The sequence below is a fragment of the Trichechus manatus genome, unplaced genomic scaffold, assembly GCF_000243295.1.
Source record: "Trichechus manatus latirostris isolate Lorelei unplaced genomic scaffold, TriManLat1.0 scaffold00157, whole genome shotgun sequence".
NCBI lineage: Eukaryota > Metazoa > Chordata > Mammalia > Sirenia > Trichechidae > Trichechus > Trichechus manatus.
In genome coordinates this window covers 2189833-2206037 of record NW_004444093.1, presented here as the reverse complement: position 1 = coordinate 2206037, position 16205 = coordinate 2189833, and the positions used below count along the sequence as shown (strand labels likewise).

Below are 16205 nucleotides of genomic sequence, written 5' to 3'. Positions count from 1 at the left end.
AATCCTGCAGATGGAAGAGGAAAGACATTAGCAAGTAATTTTCAAAGCCATACCCCAAAAGAAAGATCTACAGTAAAGGTTAATGAATGGACAATATAAGGACTAGTAATAAGGTATTTTTCTCTGATTAATTCCAATTGTTTTGTCACTCATGCTTTTTAATGGCGAATGTATAAATAGTAAGGATAAAAATATGTTACACGGCACATGAAAAATAAAGATGTAATAACAACTACAAAATGGGGCAGGGGGAACAGTATAGGTATAGAATTTCTTGTATGTTACTGAAGTTAAGCTGGTATCATTTTACCCTAGGATGTTATAAATGCAAGATGTTAAATGTAATATTCATAGTAACCACTGAGAAAATATCTTAAAAACATACACAAACAGAAAGAAGGGAACCAAAACGGCTCACTAAAATAAACAAACAAAACACAAAATCAAGTAGTGTTAAAGGAAAAGACAAAGAAGGCTTAAGACACACACACAAATAACAAAATGGCAGAAGTAAGTCCCTTCTTAATGGTAATTATAGTGAATGTAAATGGAATGAATGCTCCAATCAAAAGGCAGAGCATGGCTGAATGGATAAAAAAAAAAACATGATCTAACTATATGTTGTTTAAAAGACCCAAGGACACATACAGGTTGAAAGTGAAAGGATGGAAAAAAATATTCCACACAAATACACCTTCTCCTCATTTATCAACTATCTCATCAGCTGACACTTTGCATTTATGACAATAGGAAAAAATCCACTATCCGTCTATTTTGCACATTAATGACATATATCTTGTAGTAATGAACACTGAGGTGTGAGGCGAGAGTAACACTGGCTTTGATGGTTAAGGTTATATGTCAGCTTGGTTGGGCCACGATTCTCAGTGGTTTGGCAGTTATCTAATGATGTAACTCAGCAGTTTTGTAATGATGTAATTCGGCAGTTACAGAATTTGACAGTTATGTAATGATGCAGTCATCCTCCATTTTCACACAACGCTGATTTTGCATAATGACCTGGTCTTTGGAACCTAACTATGTCGATAAGTGAGGAGACGGTGTATTCCTGGTTGACAGTTTTTTTCTTTCAGCACTTTAAATATATCATTCCATTGTCTTCTGGCCTCCGGTGTTTTTGAGGAGAAATCAGCACTTAATCTTACTGGGGATCCTTTATAGGTGACATTTGGCTTCTCTCTTGCTGCCTTCAGGATTCTCTATCTTCATTTTTTTTTTTTAATAATATTTTATTGAGTTTTTGGTGAAAGTTTATATAGCAAGTTAGGTTCCTGTTTGACAATTTCCACACAAACTGTCTCGTGACATCAGTTACATTTATCACAATGTGTCAACATTCTCTTTATTCATGTTCAGTCTGTTCCCTTTTCAGTGCTCTAGTTTCCCTGCCCCTTTTATCTTCTTATTGGTGCTTTTAATTGGTGACCTTTTGGTCTCATACTGATGGTTTTTAAGGTAGGGCATGGATCTTACGTGTAATATCCTTTATTTTGTGTGCCTCTCTGCTATTTCACTAAAAGGTGATCTCAGGGGATAGGCTTGGTTCTAGGTTTAAAGAGTGTCTCAGGCTGATAGTTTCAGGAAGTCCTCTGTTCTCTTTTTCTACTGTTCCAGTTTGTCTGGGCTTTTTTTTTTCAAATAAGAATTTGAGTTCTGCTCCATTATTTTTTTCCCATTCTATCCAGGACGAAGTATAATGATCCCAGTCAGAACGGTTATCTTTACTTTTTGAGAGCCTGATTATAACGTGTCTATGGGTAGATTAGTTTGGGTTTATCCTGCTCGGAGTTCTTTGAGCTTCCTGGATTTGTAAATTCATGCCTTTTGTCATATTTGGGAAATTTTCTGTCATTATTTCTTCAAATATTCTTTCTGTCCTTTTCTCTCTCTCATCTCCTTCTGGAATTCCCATGATGCATTTACTAGGTCTCTTGATATTGTCCCATAATTCCATTAAACTGTGCTCAACTGTCTAGAGACTCCAATCTTGTTGCTCTTAAGCCTCCGTAACTTCGACATCTTATCCTCTAATTCACAATTCTTTCTCCTGCCTAAGTCTGTTGTTAAATCCTTCCATCGTGTTTCTCATTCAGTTGCATATTTCTGTTTGGTTTCTTTTTTATCTCTTTTTAAACCCTCATTTTGTTCATGTATTGCTTTCCTTAATTCTTTTATATCTTTATTTATGTCTTCCCTAAATTCTTTAATTATGTTTAACCTAGTTGTATGACATTCTTCCATTTTTTCCATTATTCAGGCTTCCACAGATGCGATTTCACTCCCTCTGTCACATTCATTTGGATGGGCCACTGTTCCTCTTATCTTTGTGTGTCCCGTGGTTTTTTTTGTTGTTGTTGTTGGGGCATTGATATTTTTGATAGAATTAATTTTGTCAATTCTCCCCAGTATTTGGTGTTTTTGCCCACATCATTTTCTGCAAAATAAAACTCTCAGGTAGTGTTTTAGGCTGGGTTCTCTAGAGGAGCAAAACCAGAGAAGTGTATATATAAATATATAGAGAGAGATTTACTTGAAGTAAATGGATCATGCAATTACGGGGCTGGCAAGTTCCAAATCCGTGGGTCAGGCAGCACGCTGTTGACTCACGGGGTCACAGGAGCTGGTGAATCCAAAATCTGCAGGTCACGTGGCAAGCTGAAGGCTTCTCACATTCTAAGAACTGGAAGTCAGACAGGACAAGCGCAGGATCAAGAGAAAGCGAGCTTTCAAGAACCATTTATATATTGGATGCAGGCCACACCCCCAAGGAAACTCCCCTTCCAACTGACTGGCTGCTCACATCAGATCACAAAATGAAGAATGATAGTGTCTGCCAAACCGCTGAAGATCACGGTCTAGTTAAGCTGACACATAACATTAACCATCACAGGTGGGCAGAGCCTTCAGCCTTTGTTTACCATTTCCTCTCCCTCTCTGTGATAGCTCCTTCTCCCTTCCTTAATTAGAATTCAGAAGTTGGAGATATTGGTTTTCAACTTTCAATGTCTCCCAAACACACCAGAGAACAAACTGTGGTCAGTCTGTCCACCAGCAGGCACTGCCACCCAGGCATGACATCATGCACTAATTAATCTGTATACCAGGGGGTACAGTCCTCTCTGGTTATTACTCCCTTTCCTCCCCTGTTTCTGCAACCACATTTTCAGTCAATAAACTCACACTGTGTGAGTCCCCTTCAGGGCTGGGTGTTGCCCTCCAGTTTAGTCTGAGGCTTCCTTCCCTGCTCTGGGGGTGGTGGATCGCTTATATCTGAGTGAGCATTCAGGGGAAGCACAGGCAGACTTTTCTCCCTATGAGGAGGAGGAGGGGCTGACACTCCTCAGAAGGAGCTCTGAGAGATTTGTTTTGTTGATTTCAGATCCCCAGTGGCCCTGTGGTGGTTGGGGGAACATTCTCCTCTTAAGTAACCTACCTCCTAACTGCACTGCAGAGGACCTTCTATAGGAGTTCACATCACTCCAGCAGTTAACAGTTGCTGGGTGGGAAAGGCGCTGGCATGCTCCAAATATAGCCTCAGGGAGATCTGCCTTGTTACTTTCAGAGCCCCACCAATAGTATGCTAGGAGTGGATATGGGCTCCACTCAAGACGCCTGCTTCCCAGCACACAGTAGTCTCAGTCAGCATTCCTCAGCACTGACTGGGGAGGGAGGGGGCAGACAGACCTGAACTGACCTCCAGGAAGAGCTGTCCTGTTGATTTCAGAGGCCTGCATTATGGGGTATATAGGCCAGCACAGTGCTGGCTGTGGGAGTGAACTCTACTGCAGGGGGCCTCCTATAGTAATTTGCAACAGCCTGGCAGCTTACAGTTACTGGGAGGGGAGTGGGGGGGAGGAGAGCTGTCACACTCTGAACAGACCCTCAGGAAGATCTGCCTTGTTGCTATCAGAGCCCTCCTGGTAGTATGCTGGCTGTGTGTGCAGGCTCCATTCAAGGAGCCCACTTGTGTGCAGGCAGGCAGGTAGAGTGCTAACTATGGAAGCAGACTCCACTGAAGAGGGAGCTCTGTAGCAACTTGCTGCAGCCTGGCAGCCAACAGTTACCAGGTAGGGGAGGTGCTGGCTCTCTCCAAATGGATCCCCAGAGAGGTCTGCCTTGTTGATTTTAGAACAGAAGCTTTGGGTCTAGTCTCTTTGCACAGGCAGGGGGTGTGGTGGTTGGGAAAGCAGGCTGTTTTGCTGGGGACACTTCCCCAGTTCACAGCAGCTGGTGGCCCTTGTGGCTGGGGGAAGGGGCAAGGACAGTGGGAGAGGCAATTTTCCTACCATACGCAACTTGTTGATTGATTGATTCTTGCCAGTCTGCAGTTCCTTGTTGCTGTCCTCTGCTCCCCAATTCAGAGTCCCTCAAGGACAAGTGCCATTTTTATTGTTGTATTTCTTGTTGTATTTGTCGGGAAGGGTTGGAACGATGATCTCTTTATGCCACCATCTTCCCAGAATTCCCCCACGGCTCCTCTAGCAGCGTTTTTAAGATAGGCTCATGGGAGCTGGAACTTGTTTGTAAATGTCTGTTACCACTATAATTACAACTTGTCTGGATATCTTAGGTCATACTTTCTTTCCTCGAGAACTTTGTAGCCTTATAAACTCATCCCAACTGCGCTAAGTGATGCTGTGGAGAAATCTAACATGAGCCTCACTTTTTTGTCCCATGATAGAAGATAAATTCCTTTTTCATTTTATATCTTTTATCCTTAAAGTTGATCCTCAACCAGGATGTGTCTTAATCAATTTTTCTCAGTATATGGTATATAAGGAGCCCTGGTGGCACAATGGTTAAGCATTCAGCTGCTAACCGAAAGGTAGGTAGTTTGAACCCATCAGCAGCTCTGCAGGAAAAAAAGACCTGGCAATCTGCAAATAACTTGTGTGTTATGTTTTTTTGCCAACTGCACCCTCCCTCTGTGAAAATACCTTGTGGGGGAAGGGCACAGTTGGTGAAAAAACATATAACACATGTGTCATTTGCGTAAAAATATGGTACAGCCTAGGAAACACTATGGGGCAGTTCTGTCACATGGGGTCACTATGAGTCAGAATTGACTCAGCACACAACAACATATGGCATACAGTTTCAGTGTAAAGATTCACTTTTCATTAAAATTCAGATAATTTTTCCTATACTGGATGTGGGGTTGGCTGCTTCTCCCATTTCACTTGTTGGAGTCATTTTATCAGGTGCACCACTTATCCATATGCTCCACCATCTTTGTCCTCTAAATCTGTTATCTTCTCCCCAATGCTTTTATCTCTTAATTGTATCCACTTGCTTCATTTTCAGTCATATTCATTCTGCTCCTTGCTGGTTTTTATTAGTTTATAATGGTGAGGTTTGCAGTGTTTTCCCTTAGTTCTGTAATTTCCCTTTTCATTTCTTTCTGTTTATCAGCTTATCTATGAAAGATGTTTCACTGAATTTAAATTTTTACTAGATCATTTTCTTCTGCAAACCATTTACAGGAATTCTGCCGCTGCTCCTTAATGTATGTTTTCTTCCAGACTGGGCTCATCTGGTTTTTTTTTTTGCATGCTATATTCCTTCTTTCCTTTTTGTCCCCTTTCTGAGGTGGGGATGGTGGTGGTGAGCTACAATATGTTAGCATACTTGCCACGCCACTCTTTCCATCCTGCTCATGGTCAGCTTGGGCAGTTTCTCCAGACTATCTAAATGCTCTAATACATCGTGAGTGAATTTTCTGGGGTATGCTCCCACATAATATAAGACCAATTTTTCTTTCCCTTAAAGCTACCATTTTAAAGTAAGCACTGCTCTCAATACAATTCCTTGTAGCCTGTGCCTGTAGAGGTGGAAGAAGGGAGATAACATGGCTGTGTGCAGCCCTTGCTAGAGGACTGAGGTGTTGTTCTCTCTCCAGAGACCCCATTACATATCTATCACAGGCACAGAGATCCCCTTCTAAGGTAGGACCTGCAGCCCAGTAAGGGGAGTGCAGTCTTCAGGCAGCCTCCAGATGGTGGCTGCTGTGGGTCTGTGCAGCTGCAGAGACTCACCATATCCAAGCTTGTGAACTTCCTGTGGGAGCCCACAGTCAGTGACTGTGTAAGATGGGAGTACAAAGGCTTGGCAAGTTCAGTCCAATGTGGCAGGGCAATGCTGACAGGGCAACTCTCTCTCCAGAGCTCCCTGCCAGATTGACCAAGGCTTTGTCAGGCCTGCCTCATAGTTCAACTTCTCCCTCTGCCCAGTCTTGCTTCTTCCCCATTCCTTTCCCAAGTACTGATCCCAATAAACTTTGCCTCAGTGTCTGCTCCTGGAGAACTCAATATGTAACAATGCGCTATATCAGGACCCTCAGTAGCTGGCCAGAAATGTGTTTTGTCCCTGGGTCCTTCCGTCAACTCAGTCTGCTCCCTGGAATATAGCAGGACCTAGCAACACTTCCCACTTCTGCAGAGGTCTAGGGCAACACAGAGCGGCTTCACCATCAGTTCACTTCTCTACAAATGGGAGGATATTAATAATATTTCTAGGATTTTATCAACTTACAATCCTCCCTCAGTCCTCCTACTAGGGCTGGTGGAGGGGACAGAACCCACATCCGAAAACAGTTCACCAGAATCTCTGATTTCTTTCCGTGGCCTACACGTTTCAAAATTTATGGCATTTGATTATTCCCCTTTCCTTGTTTGCTTGCTGAGTTGTTCTCTGTTCTTTTTTTCCAACTATTTTTCATCTGTATAATTAATTTTGAGGGAAAGGAGAATCTTAACCCAGAAGTTTTTTTGTGTTATTTTGTGTATGTGTGTGTGTGTCTGCATGTTATTTTAAAAAGAAAAATAAGAAGCATTTATAGTTATAAACCTTAAACTTTTTTTCACCACTAAAACACTTCTGGGAACGAATGAGGTACTGTTTGTTAAGAGCTCTACAGATGTTACCATTACGAGAAATTTATCCTAAAAAAACAATTCAGAAGCAAAAAGGTATACATGAGGTGCTGACCATGGTATGACCTGTAAGAAAAATACTGAAGCCATCCCAAGGGTCCAGGAGGGTGACGACTGAGGAGTGCACGTAACCACTCATCAGTATTGCAAAGATTATGAAGCAAATGGAAACACCTTTATGAAATAGTCTAAAAGCCTTTAGCAGTCCTTCACACTTCCCCACCCGCATGCTCCAGCTTTCCTTCTGACCTGTGGCTTTCTCATGCCCCACGTGTCCCTGCCCACACTGCCCCAGCCTGTCAAGTCAGAGATGTGTTCTCACAGGGGCCTAACATGTAGCAAGTAAACAGTTATAGAGATAACAAATGACAGAAACAAGTCACAATGTCAACTCTGATTTTCTCTAGATTGCTGGAATAAGAATGACTTTCGTCTTTTCTACTTTTCTTATTTTTCAAATTACCAAGGAAAACCCCCTAACACCTAAGCTAAGAAAATAAATGCATACGTATGTGTATCAGAATCACAACTTTACTTTTTATATGAAGTATATGTATATAGGCCAAATTTAGACGCAGCGTGTAAGAAAACAAAACACCAGGTCCATCTGGTAGGATTATAGGCATCTTCACTTACTCTTTCATTTAGCTGTCATTACATAATTTCATCAATGAAGCAAATTTTATATCACTGTGTCAATGACAGCTCAAGAGCCCCCTCCACTCAGGGTCCGAGGCTCTCTGGCTTCTCAACTCATAATAGCTGCTAATCACTCAGCACCCATCACATGCCAAGCCCCAACTTGCCATGGCAACTGATGGATTTATTACTTCATCCTATCCTCTGCAGCAGGTATGAATGGATGTGGGAAATGGGCTGAGAAGTGATGTGACTGCCCAAGGCCACAAAGCTGGAATTTGAACCTGTGCAGGCCTGTACTGCCCCACCTTATTAGTTTCCACCCAGGAAGGGTTAGGTGCAGTAGTCAGGTGAGAGGGTTCTGGAGCCAGGCCGCCCACCTCACAGAGATATCATGAGAATTAAAGACACTGACAGGCATGGAAACTCTTGGGGCAGTGCAAGAACTCCTAGTGTGCACCCTCCAATGCAGTCATCCCTGTGTGTGACAAGTGCACCAGCCACAGAACATGCCCATACCCCAACACTTGCACAGGGAGCTCCTGCGGGAGGAGACGGGCCCTGCAGACTGTGCCTAGGCATGCCTACTGCCCTGGACAGGCTGCAGCGCCCAGGGCAGAGTCGAGCAGCAGGGACACCCAGGCCAGGGCCCACCCTACATCCCGGCACCTTCATCCACCGGGCTCTGGAGCTGCTGCTGGTGGCACACAGAGCGGAAGGTGTCCTCCTCCTGCCAGATGATGCGGTGCAGGATGATCCACGGCAGCACTGAGGACACGTATGGCTCCTTGGGCTCCTCCTGCATGGCCATGCTGCAGTCGATCACCTGTGGTAGGAAGAGAGGCACAGGGGGTCACAGCGGGCCAGCTCTGGCCCATCCTCACAGGATGAGGAGCAGGGAGCTATTGCCTGCCTGGCCACGAACGCTTGCAGCCACTACATGGATGTGGGACACTGAACCAGCAGCACTCGTGTGTCACTGACAGTACCATGCAGGCCAGCATCAGGAGGGCAGCAACTCAAATGTCCTCCCTCATGTACATACAACTCCTGGCTCCTCAGCACCTGCTACGTGCTGGTCCTATGCCAAATACGAGGATTAGAGAGGTGAGCAAGGCTTGGGGAGGTACAGCCATGGGCAAGCGACCTGAGCTCAGGATTGGTATGGCTGCTGTGATTAAAGCAAACTGGCCACAGCGGGGGTTCAGAGGAGGCCGGGGCAGGCAGAGCAGAGCCCTTCAGAGAAGCCTTCTAAGCAAGCGAATATCTCAGTGAATATGCTCAGGAAGGCTACAGCAAGGAGTGCAGTGGGAAGGAAGCAGAGGATGAGGGAGAGGAAGGCTGGGTGTGTCAGTGTGCCCACCTGTTTACAAAGTTGGCAATACACGATTTGGCAAGAATGTGGAGGGCTTTAAGGGGGGGAGGGGCAGATTCATACTCTGCTTTGGAAAGGTGCCTCTGTGGCAGATAGCGGTTGGATGGCGGGGGAGCGGGGGGGGGAGGCAGACCAAAGCAGGAAGTATTGCAGAGCATGCGTGGCCACAGTTCAAGCAAGAGGCAGCTGCAGCCGGGGCGAAGGTGAGGGAAGGAGTTGGAAAAGTAGAAACAGAAACTGGAGCTGTTAAGGGTGGGGAGGGCAGGGTTTGGTAGGACTTGCTAGGGCTGAGTTGGGTTGGGGAGAGTCAAGGTGACTCCACCCTCGTTCTCTGCATAAGCCTGCCTGGGTGCTGTGGGAAGCTGTGACCACTCCTAAGCAAGAAGAGTCCATCTTTATAAACATGGAAGCTACATATGCCAAGACAACATGGGGATGTGGGCTGTGGCAGGGAGCCGGGGGTCTGGCCCCGCTCTGCCCCTGGCTCATGACATAGCAGGGCAGGGGCCTCCCCACTCTGGGCAGTTCCCCACTCTGGGACTGGGGGTCGTGCACCCTGTGGTCATGTTATGGATTAAATTGTGTCCCCCGAATATATGTGTTGTAAATCTTAACCCTATACCTGTGAATGGGGCCTTGGTGGTGCAGTGGTTAAACGTTTGGCTGCTGACCAAAAGGTTGGCAGTTTGAATACACCAGTCGCTCCTTGAAAACACTGTGGGGCAGTTCTACTCTGTCCAATAGGGTCACTCTGAGTCGGAATTGACTCAGTGGCAGTGGGTTTGGTTTTTGGTTTTATACCTGTGAAAAGTAGCCCTGGTGGTACAAAGGTTAAGTGTTCAGCTGCTAACCAAAAAAGGTTGGTGCTTTGAACCCAACCAGCGGATCCTCAAGAGAAACAAAAAGCTGTTGCTGTTGAGTTGATTCTGACTCATAGCGACCCTACAGAATGGAGTAAAACTGCCCCAGAGGGTTTCCAAGGAGCAACTAGTGGGTTCGAACTGTCTAACCTTTTTGTTTAGCAGCAAGCTCCTAACCACTGTGCCAGGAGGGCTCCACCCTCAAAAGAAAGACTTCCATAAAGATTACAGCCTAGAAAACCCAGGGCATACAACAACATATCTACAGATGTGATACCATTTGGGAACAGTTTTCTTTGTTATGTTAATGAGACTATATCAGTATAGGGTGTGTTTTAAACCAATCACATTTGAGATGTAAAAGAGCACATTAGGCACGGAAGCAAGAGGGCAAGTCAGAGACACACCTGTGGGGTGGGGCAGAACAGGAAGGAGATGAGGGTTACCTGGATGAGGTTGCTGGTGAGCCTGATGAGGCCTGTGGTGGAGGAGGATTCCTTTAGGATGTTGCCACTGTCATCTGCAGAGAGTGCCTGCTCGATGCCCAGCAGCAGCTGCGTGACTGTGGCCACCCACTCCTCCTTGGCTGCAGCTTCGCCTGCATTGACCATCTGCTGGACCGCTTCGTTCAGAGCCACTTCAGAACACTCAAAGCACTGCCGGCAGTCTTGCAGCTGAAGCAGGGAGTCCTGAGCAAAAGAAGGAGTGAGGGTAGGCTGTAAGAGAAGCCATAAGACACCCAGCACATGGGTCCTCAGAGGGCTGGGGGAGTAAGGGACAAGGGACACTCCCAAGGAAAGGGTGAGGAGGCCCCTATAGAACAGATACAGGTTCCACACAGCCTGGAGGCCTCTGTGGGCAGCCAGGTGACTTGTGTGCAGTCACAGCAGAGCAGGCCATCAACCAGGGGCTTTCAGAAAGATCTGGACCCCTGCAGCTCAGTTTCCCATTTACAAAGCTGGGACACCGGGAAGAGTCCACAGAGCCCACCAGCAGCCATGGTAAGACCGAGAATCTAACAGCTCCATCAGCTCTCGCCAAACACTGGGCCCCAGGCCAGGAGCAGGTGTATTCCCCCCAGTCATGTGTCCCCCAGCACCTGGATCTGGAGGGTGTCTGAGCAGGGCAGAATCAAGAGTGCCAGAGGAACTGTCTCAGCAGAAGTGAGGGGACCTGAGCCAAAGTAACTGATCAGGCAGTGCTGGAGTCAACCTGACAGGCTGGGGAAGGCAGCGCGCTGGGCGAGAGGAAAGAGAGTCCGAGGTGATTCCAGGGTGGAATTCCCACTTGGGTGAGGGTGATGAGTTCACAGAGCAATGCCACTGAAAGCAAGGGCTGGGCTGGGTCCAGAAGCAAGAGAAAGAAAGCCCCAGGCCAACACTGTCTCCATCCACAAGTGTTCCTACAAGCTCCCTAGCAGGGTGTTGGGCCCTCTAGGGACCTCCCCACTATCTCAGGACCTCCCCACCACTGGGTACAAGTTCCCTAGCAGTGTGTCAGGTCTTCTTGGGACCTCCCCATCATCAGGTCCTGATGTGTGCACTGTTCCCCTCCCTGCCTTTGCCTGGGGCGAGGCCCTGAGGGGCATTACAACAGAGCAAGGGGAAGAAAGAGGTCCAGAGTCACATGGCCTGAGCTCATACCCTGACTTAGCCCCTCATGAGCTAGGTGACCTAGGTCTTGCCTCTCTGAGCCTACAGTGACAGCAGATCCTCTGTCACTGGTTAAGCAGCAGGTGCAAGCCCACACAAGGTGCTGTCATGGGCATGGTGGCTGTGGCCTGCAGTCACCCTGACACCTGGCACGCCACACAAGTCTAGCCTCCCGGACCCTTTAGACCATGTGAGGCCCGCCACAAGCATGGCAGCTGTGCTGTTGTCCACAACCATCACATGCTAAGATCTCTTATATACCACACTGAGCCGTTAGCTCTATTTTAAAATCTTCTCTGTGGAAGCCTGGCATAGTGGTTATGCCTTTAGCTGCTAACCAAAAAGGTCGGCAGTTTCAAATCTACCAGATGCTCCTCGGAAACCTTCTGGGGCAGTTCTAATCTGTCCTATAGGGTCGTTATGAGTTGGAATTGACCTGATGGCAACAGGTTTGGTTTTTTTGGTCTGTGGCAGCCAGTGCTTTGTGCAAAGCTCCTTTTGGCCTTGGAATAAAACCCACTTAAACAATGTGGAGCTCAGCCGCTTTCAACACCACACCAAGAGCAGGTGTAGCAGCCTGCCTGAGAACTCAGGCCACAGGGGCCACTTGTTGGGCTGTAGGAAGCACCTGTCACTTGCTGCCCAGCAGGCTCTGGTCTCCAGCAGCCAAGGCCTCGACACCCACAGAAGCAGGAGCAGAGACACCTGAACCCACCTTTGGGCTCTGCTGCAACATCCAAACGCAGATCAAACCAGTCCCGAGGTAGGCCAGAAGGGCACCGAAACTCAAGAGGTGCCTCCCAGTGCAGACCTGGAATCCAAAGACCTGAGCTGACCATCCCTGATCAAAAGCCACACAAGGTAGGGAGAGAAGACTCCAGTCTACCAGGACAGAGACTGCTGACATTGAACTACAGCTATGGTGGCTGTGAAAGTAGGCGATGAGACAAGGGCCTTCCCAGCAATGCTCTAACAGAACATATTCCCAGTGCTCAGGCCAGGAAGAGCTAAAAAGCTGAAGAGTGACAGTCAACCAACGAGAAGACCAAATCACTATTGAGGGTGGGCAATGCGATCTTCTACACACACACACACGCACACACGCACGCGCGCGCGCACACACATACACACACCCACACACAAAGAAAGATGATCAAAAATACTGAGAGTTCAGTGTAACAATCAACAGCTTTCCTATAAGCCACGTACAATCAGGAAGTATAATAGCCAACAAGAAGAGCCTGCTCAAACCAGCAACCAAAAATATTAATGTCTAAGAACCAACTCAACAAGAAAGCTATATATTAAAGAATATAAATGGCAGCTAGCCTAAATAGGAAGACCCACGTATTCCTGGAGGGAAATATCCCAAATGAGACCCTGCTCCACTCTAGGTAAGCCAGGTGGAGTGAGGTACATGTAAACACAGAACACTACTAGAAAAAAGCAAAGGCAAGCTGTCTTAGTTATCTAGTGCTGCTACAACAGAAATACCAGAAGTGGATGGTTTTAACGAAGAGAAGTTTATTTCCTCACAGTTAAAGTAGGCTGAAAGTCCAAACTGAGGGCATCAGCTCCATGGGAAGGCTCTGTCAGCCTTCCTCTCTTCAGTGTTCCCCCGCACTAGGAGCTTCTCTGCACAGAGACCCCAGTCCGAAGGACGTGCTCTGCTCCTGGCACTGCTTTCTTGATGGTATGAGGTCCCCCTGCCTCACTGCTCACTTGTCTTTCATATCTCAAGAGATTGCCTCAGGACACAATCCAGTCTTGTAGATCCAGTCCTGCCTTCCTTACACAACTGCCACCCATCTTCCCTCATTAACATCATAGAGGCAGGATTTACAACATACGGGAAAATCACACAGTACCAGGAATCATGGCCCAGCCAAACTGATATACACATTTTTGGGGGGACATAATTCAAACCATGACACAAGCACACTTTTTATCTATCTGTTGCGCATTCCTGGCCTGCCTCCCCTTGAGATGAGAGGTCCGTCTCTCACCCAGTGTTGGGCACTTGCAGGCGCTCCGCTCACTTGAGGGGTGAGGGCAGGAGTATTTCTCAAGTCTTGGAAGGCTGTCTAAGCATAAAGACCAGGAACAAAATCACCAATGTGGGAAAACATCAAAAGATTTAACAGCATAAAAATTCAGAACTTCTGCATGCCAAAAAGCAAAACAAAACAAACAAAAAAAGCCTCGATTTAAAAGCAAACGATAAACTAGGATAAATATTTGCAACATATGATGAGAAAAAGATTACTCTCTTTAATGTCTAAAAAGTATTCTGGATCAATAAGAAAACATTCTCCTCCACAGGAGATTGTGCAAAAGCCAGGAGTCACTTTTCACAAAAAGCAGGTGTTCCCAGGGTGCATAGCTGAAGCCTCAACTGGAGGCTGACCACAGATCAAAGCCTTACTGCCCCAGTGCCTGTCCAACAGCTCCTCCTCCCACTAACGAGCATTCACCACGCCCAGTGCCTCTTTCCCTCAGTCGTTCAGATGGTGGCAGGAGCAAGATGCCATTTGAGCCATTTGGACCGTGTTACAGAAGCAGAAGGGGTGGTTCTCTCCCCTCCTCAACTCACTCAATGCCCTCCCTGGGTACACACAGCTGTCCCACTACATATAGCCATGCAGGGCCACCCCCAACCTACTGTGGTGATGGAGGTTCAAGACATGTCATTCCCTAATCTTAGTTTGGTCTGAGCAAGAATCCCTACTCCCTGCTACCCTCTTTCCTTCCTCCCTCCTTCCCTATTCCCTCTTCCCTTTCTCTCTCCTTCCCTTCTTTCTCTTTCCTCCCTCTCTCCTCCTCCTTTTTACCTTCCTTGAGGATAGTGGCAATGATGATAGCTAGCACTCATGTGATACTTGCTATGTGCCAGGCATGATGCCAACACACATTAACTCCTAAATCCCCACATCAGCTCTCTGAGGTGAGGACAGTGATCATTCCAATTCTAGAGATGGGGAAATGAGGCAGAGTAGGGTTTTGTAACTTGCACCGGGCCCAGCAGAGGGCCAGCCCCCTTGGGCTCTAAGTAAGGGTTTACTTCCTAAAGAATTGGGGGGGTGGAGGGCAGGAGGGCACGGAGAGCTCCACGCTCAAAGAGGACATTCTTTTTCTTCAACTAGGCAATTGCACATGGGTATTTATTTTATCTTCATTCTTCACACTGTACAGATATTTTATCCATATTTATATCTACTCGATAATTTTAAAAGCAATAAAAAAAGACAGGACAGATGGATGGACAGATGAATGGACGGGTGGGTGGATGGACGGATGAGTGGACAGGTGTTTGGATAGATGGATGGATGAATGGGTGTGTGGGTAGATGGATGGATGGATGGATGGATGGGTGTGTGTGTGGGTGGGTGGATGGACGGGTGGATGGATGGGTGCAAAGACAGGTGGAGGGATGGATGATGGATGGACAGATGGGTGGAGAGATGGATGATGGATGGACAGACGGGTGGAGAGATGGATGATAGACGATGTCTCTGAGTAGCCTCCTTTCTTTGCCATAAAGAGTCTCAGAGCCATGTGTGGGTTCACCCTGAGCCACACAGAACACTAGAACCTTTACTCCTAGGGTCTAACTTTAACCCAGTCTTGACCATATCTTCCTGGGTGCTGAGGTAGTGGTTTTTAATCCCATTTTTCTCTCCTAGGTTGGTGTTTTTGAAGGCTGCCTCAACGCCTCCAGAGAATAAATACATCAAGAAGGAGACAAATGAGTGGAAGACGAAGGGCAGCACGCACCTGTAACAGCAGCAGCTGAGCTGGTCTCTCCGGGATGGACGTCATGAACTCCAAGTGCTTGGCCCGATCAGAGCCACTGGTGCACAGGGTGGGGCGCAGCAGACGCACAACAGCCTTGTAGTCACCAGCTTCGTACAGTCGCTGAATCTCCTCCAAGGACTGGCACCGCTCCAGCGACTTCAGGTTCTTATCAATCTGAGAAAGGCCCAGGAATGCTACTGATGGCCAACTCCCACACACCCCTGAATCGGCCATGTCTGTGCTTACCAAAGCCAGATAAGGAGGACAGAAACTGGGCTCTCCCTTAACGTTCAACATATGTTTTTAAAAGTATTTCTATTTAAGTCAAGGCATTCTATTCTTAAAAAACCAAACTAAGAAACATACCAAAACCCAGAAACTACCCTAGAAGCAGACAGGTTCCAGAAAAACATCTGCCAAAACAGTTGTGTAGCCTCATGGCCATAGTTCAGTGGACCCAACTCATGGAGCCAGAGCGCCTGCCTGTCAGAGACCTTGGTAAGCCCAAGCCAGAGACTGGTAAACATTGCTGAACTGCAGAGCTCCTTGATACGATGCCTGGATGCCTTGCCCTGAGACCACTCTGCGGAAGAATCTGAAGGCCTGTCCAGCCCCTACGGACATATACACTACCAGTATGGAGCTATAGTGGGTATGAGCTGCACAGTGAGAAGATGGCCCCAGATGGAGCCTGGCGTAGCACCGCACACCACTCACCCAGCCCTGTGGCTGGATCAGCACTGGTCTGTTCAGGCCTATATTTCTACTAGAGTAGCTGCCACATTCAGCCCTGAGAGCTGAGGAAGTATCACCTCTAAATTGTGCTGGCAAATGCCCCACCTCTGCTGCCTGCTGCCCACTCACTGGACACACTTCCCAGGAGGGTACCTGGGGCTGTCTGTTAGGAGTCCCTCCAGGAGCACTGCTTAGC

General features: G+C 47.1%; 1 protein-coding gene across 1 annotated transcript in view; it reads right to left on the bottom strand.

Moving 5' to 3' along the window:
• CABIN1 (calcineurin binding protein 1) overlaps window positions 1–16205 on the bottom strand; it is a 206852-nt gene that overhangs the window by 129913 nt on the left and 60734 nt on the right. The window contains exons 16-18 of the mRNA XM_023740550.1: window positions 15254–15448; window positions 10274–10516; window positions 8262–8418 (exon numbers count right to left, since the gene is read on the bottom strand). Of these exons, the coding sequence (XP_023596318.1) occupies window positions 8262–8418; window positions 10274–10516; window positions 15254–15448 (595 nt within the window). The remainder of the gene's footprint in view (window positions 1–8261; window positions 8419–10273; window positions 10517–15253; window positions 15449–16205) is intronic.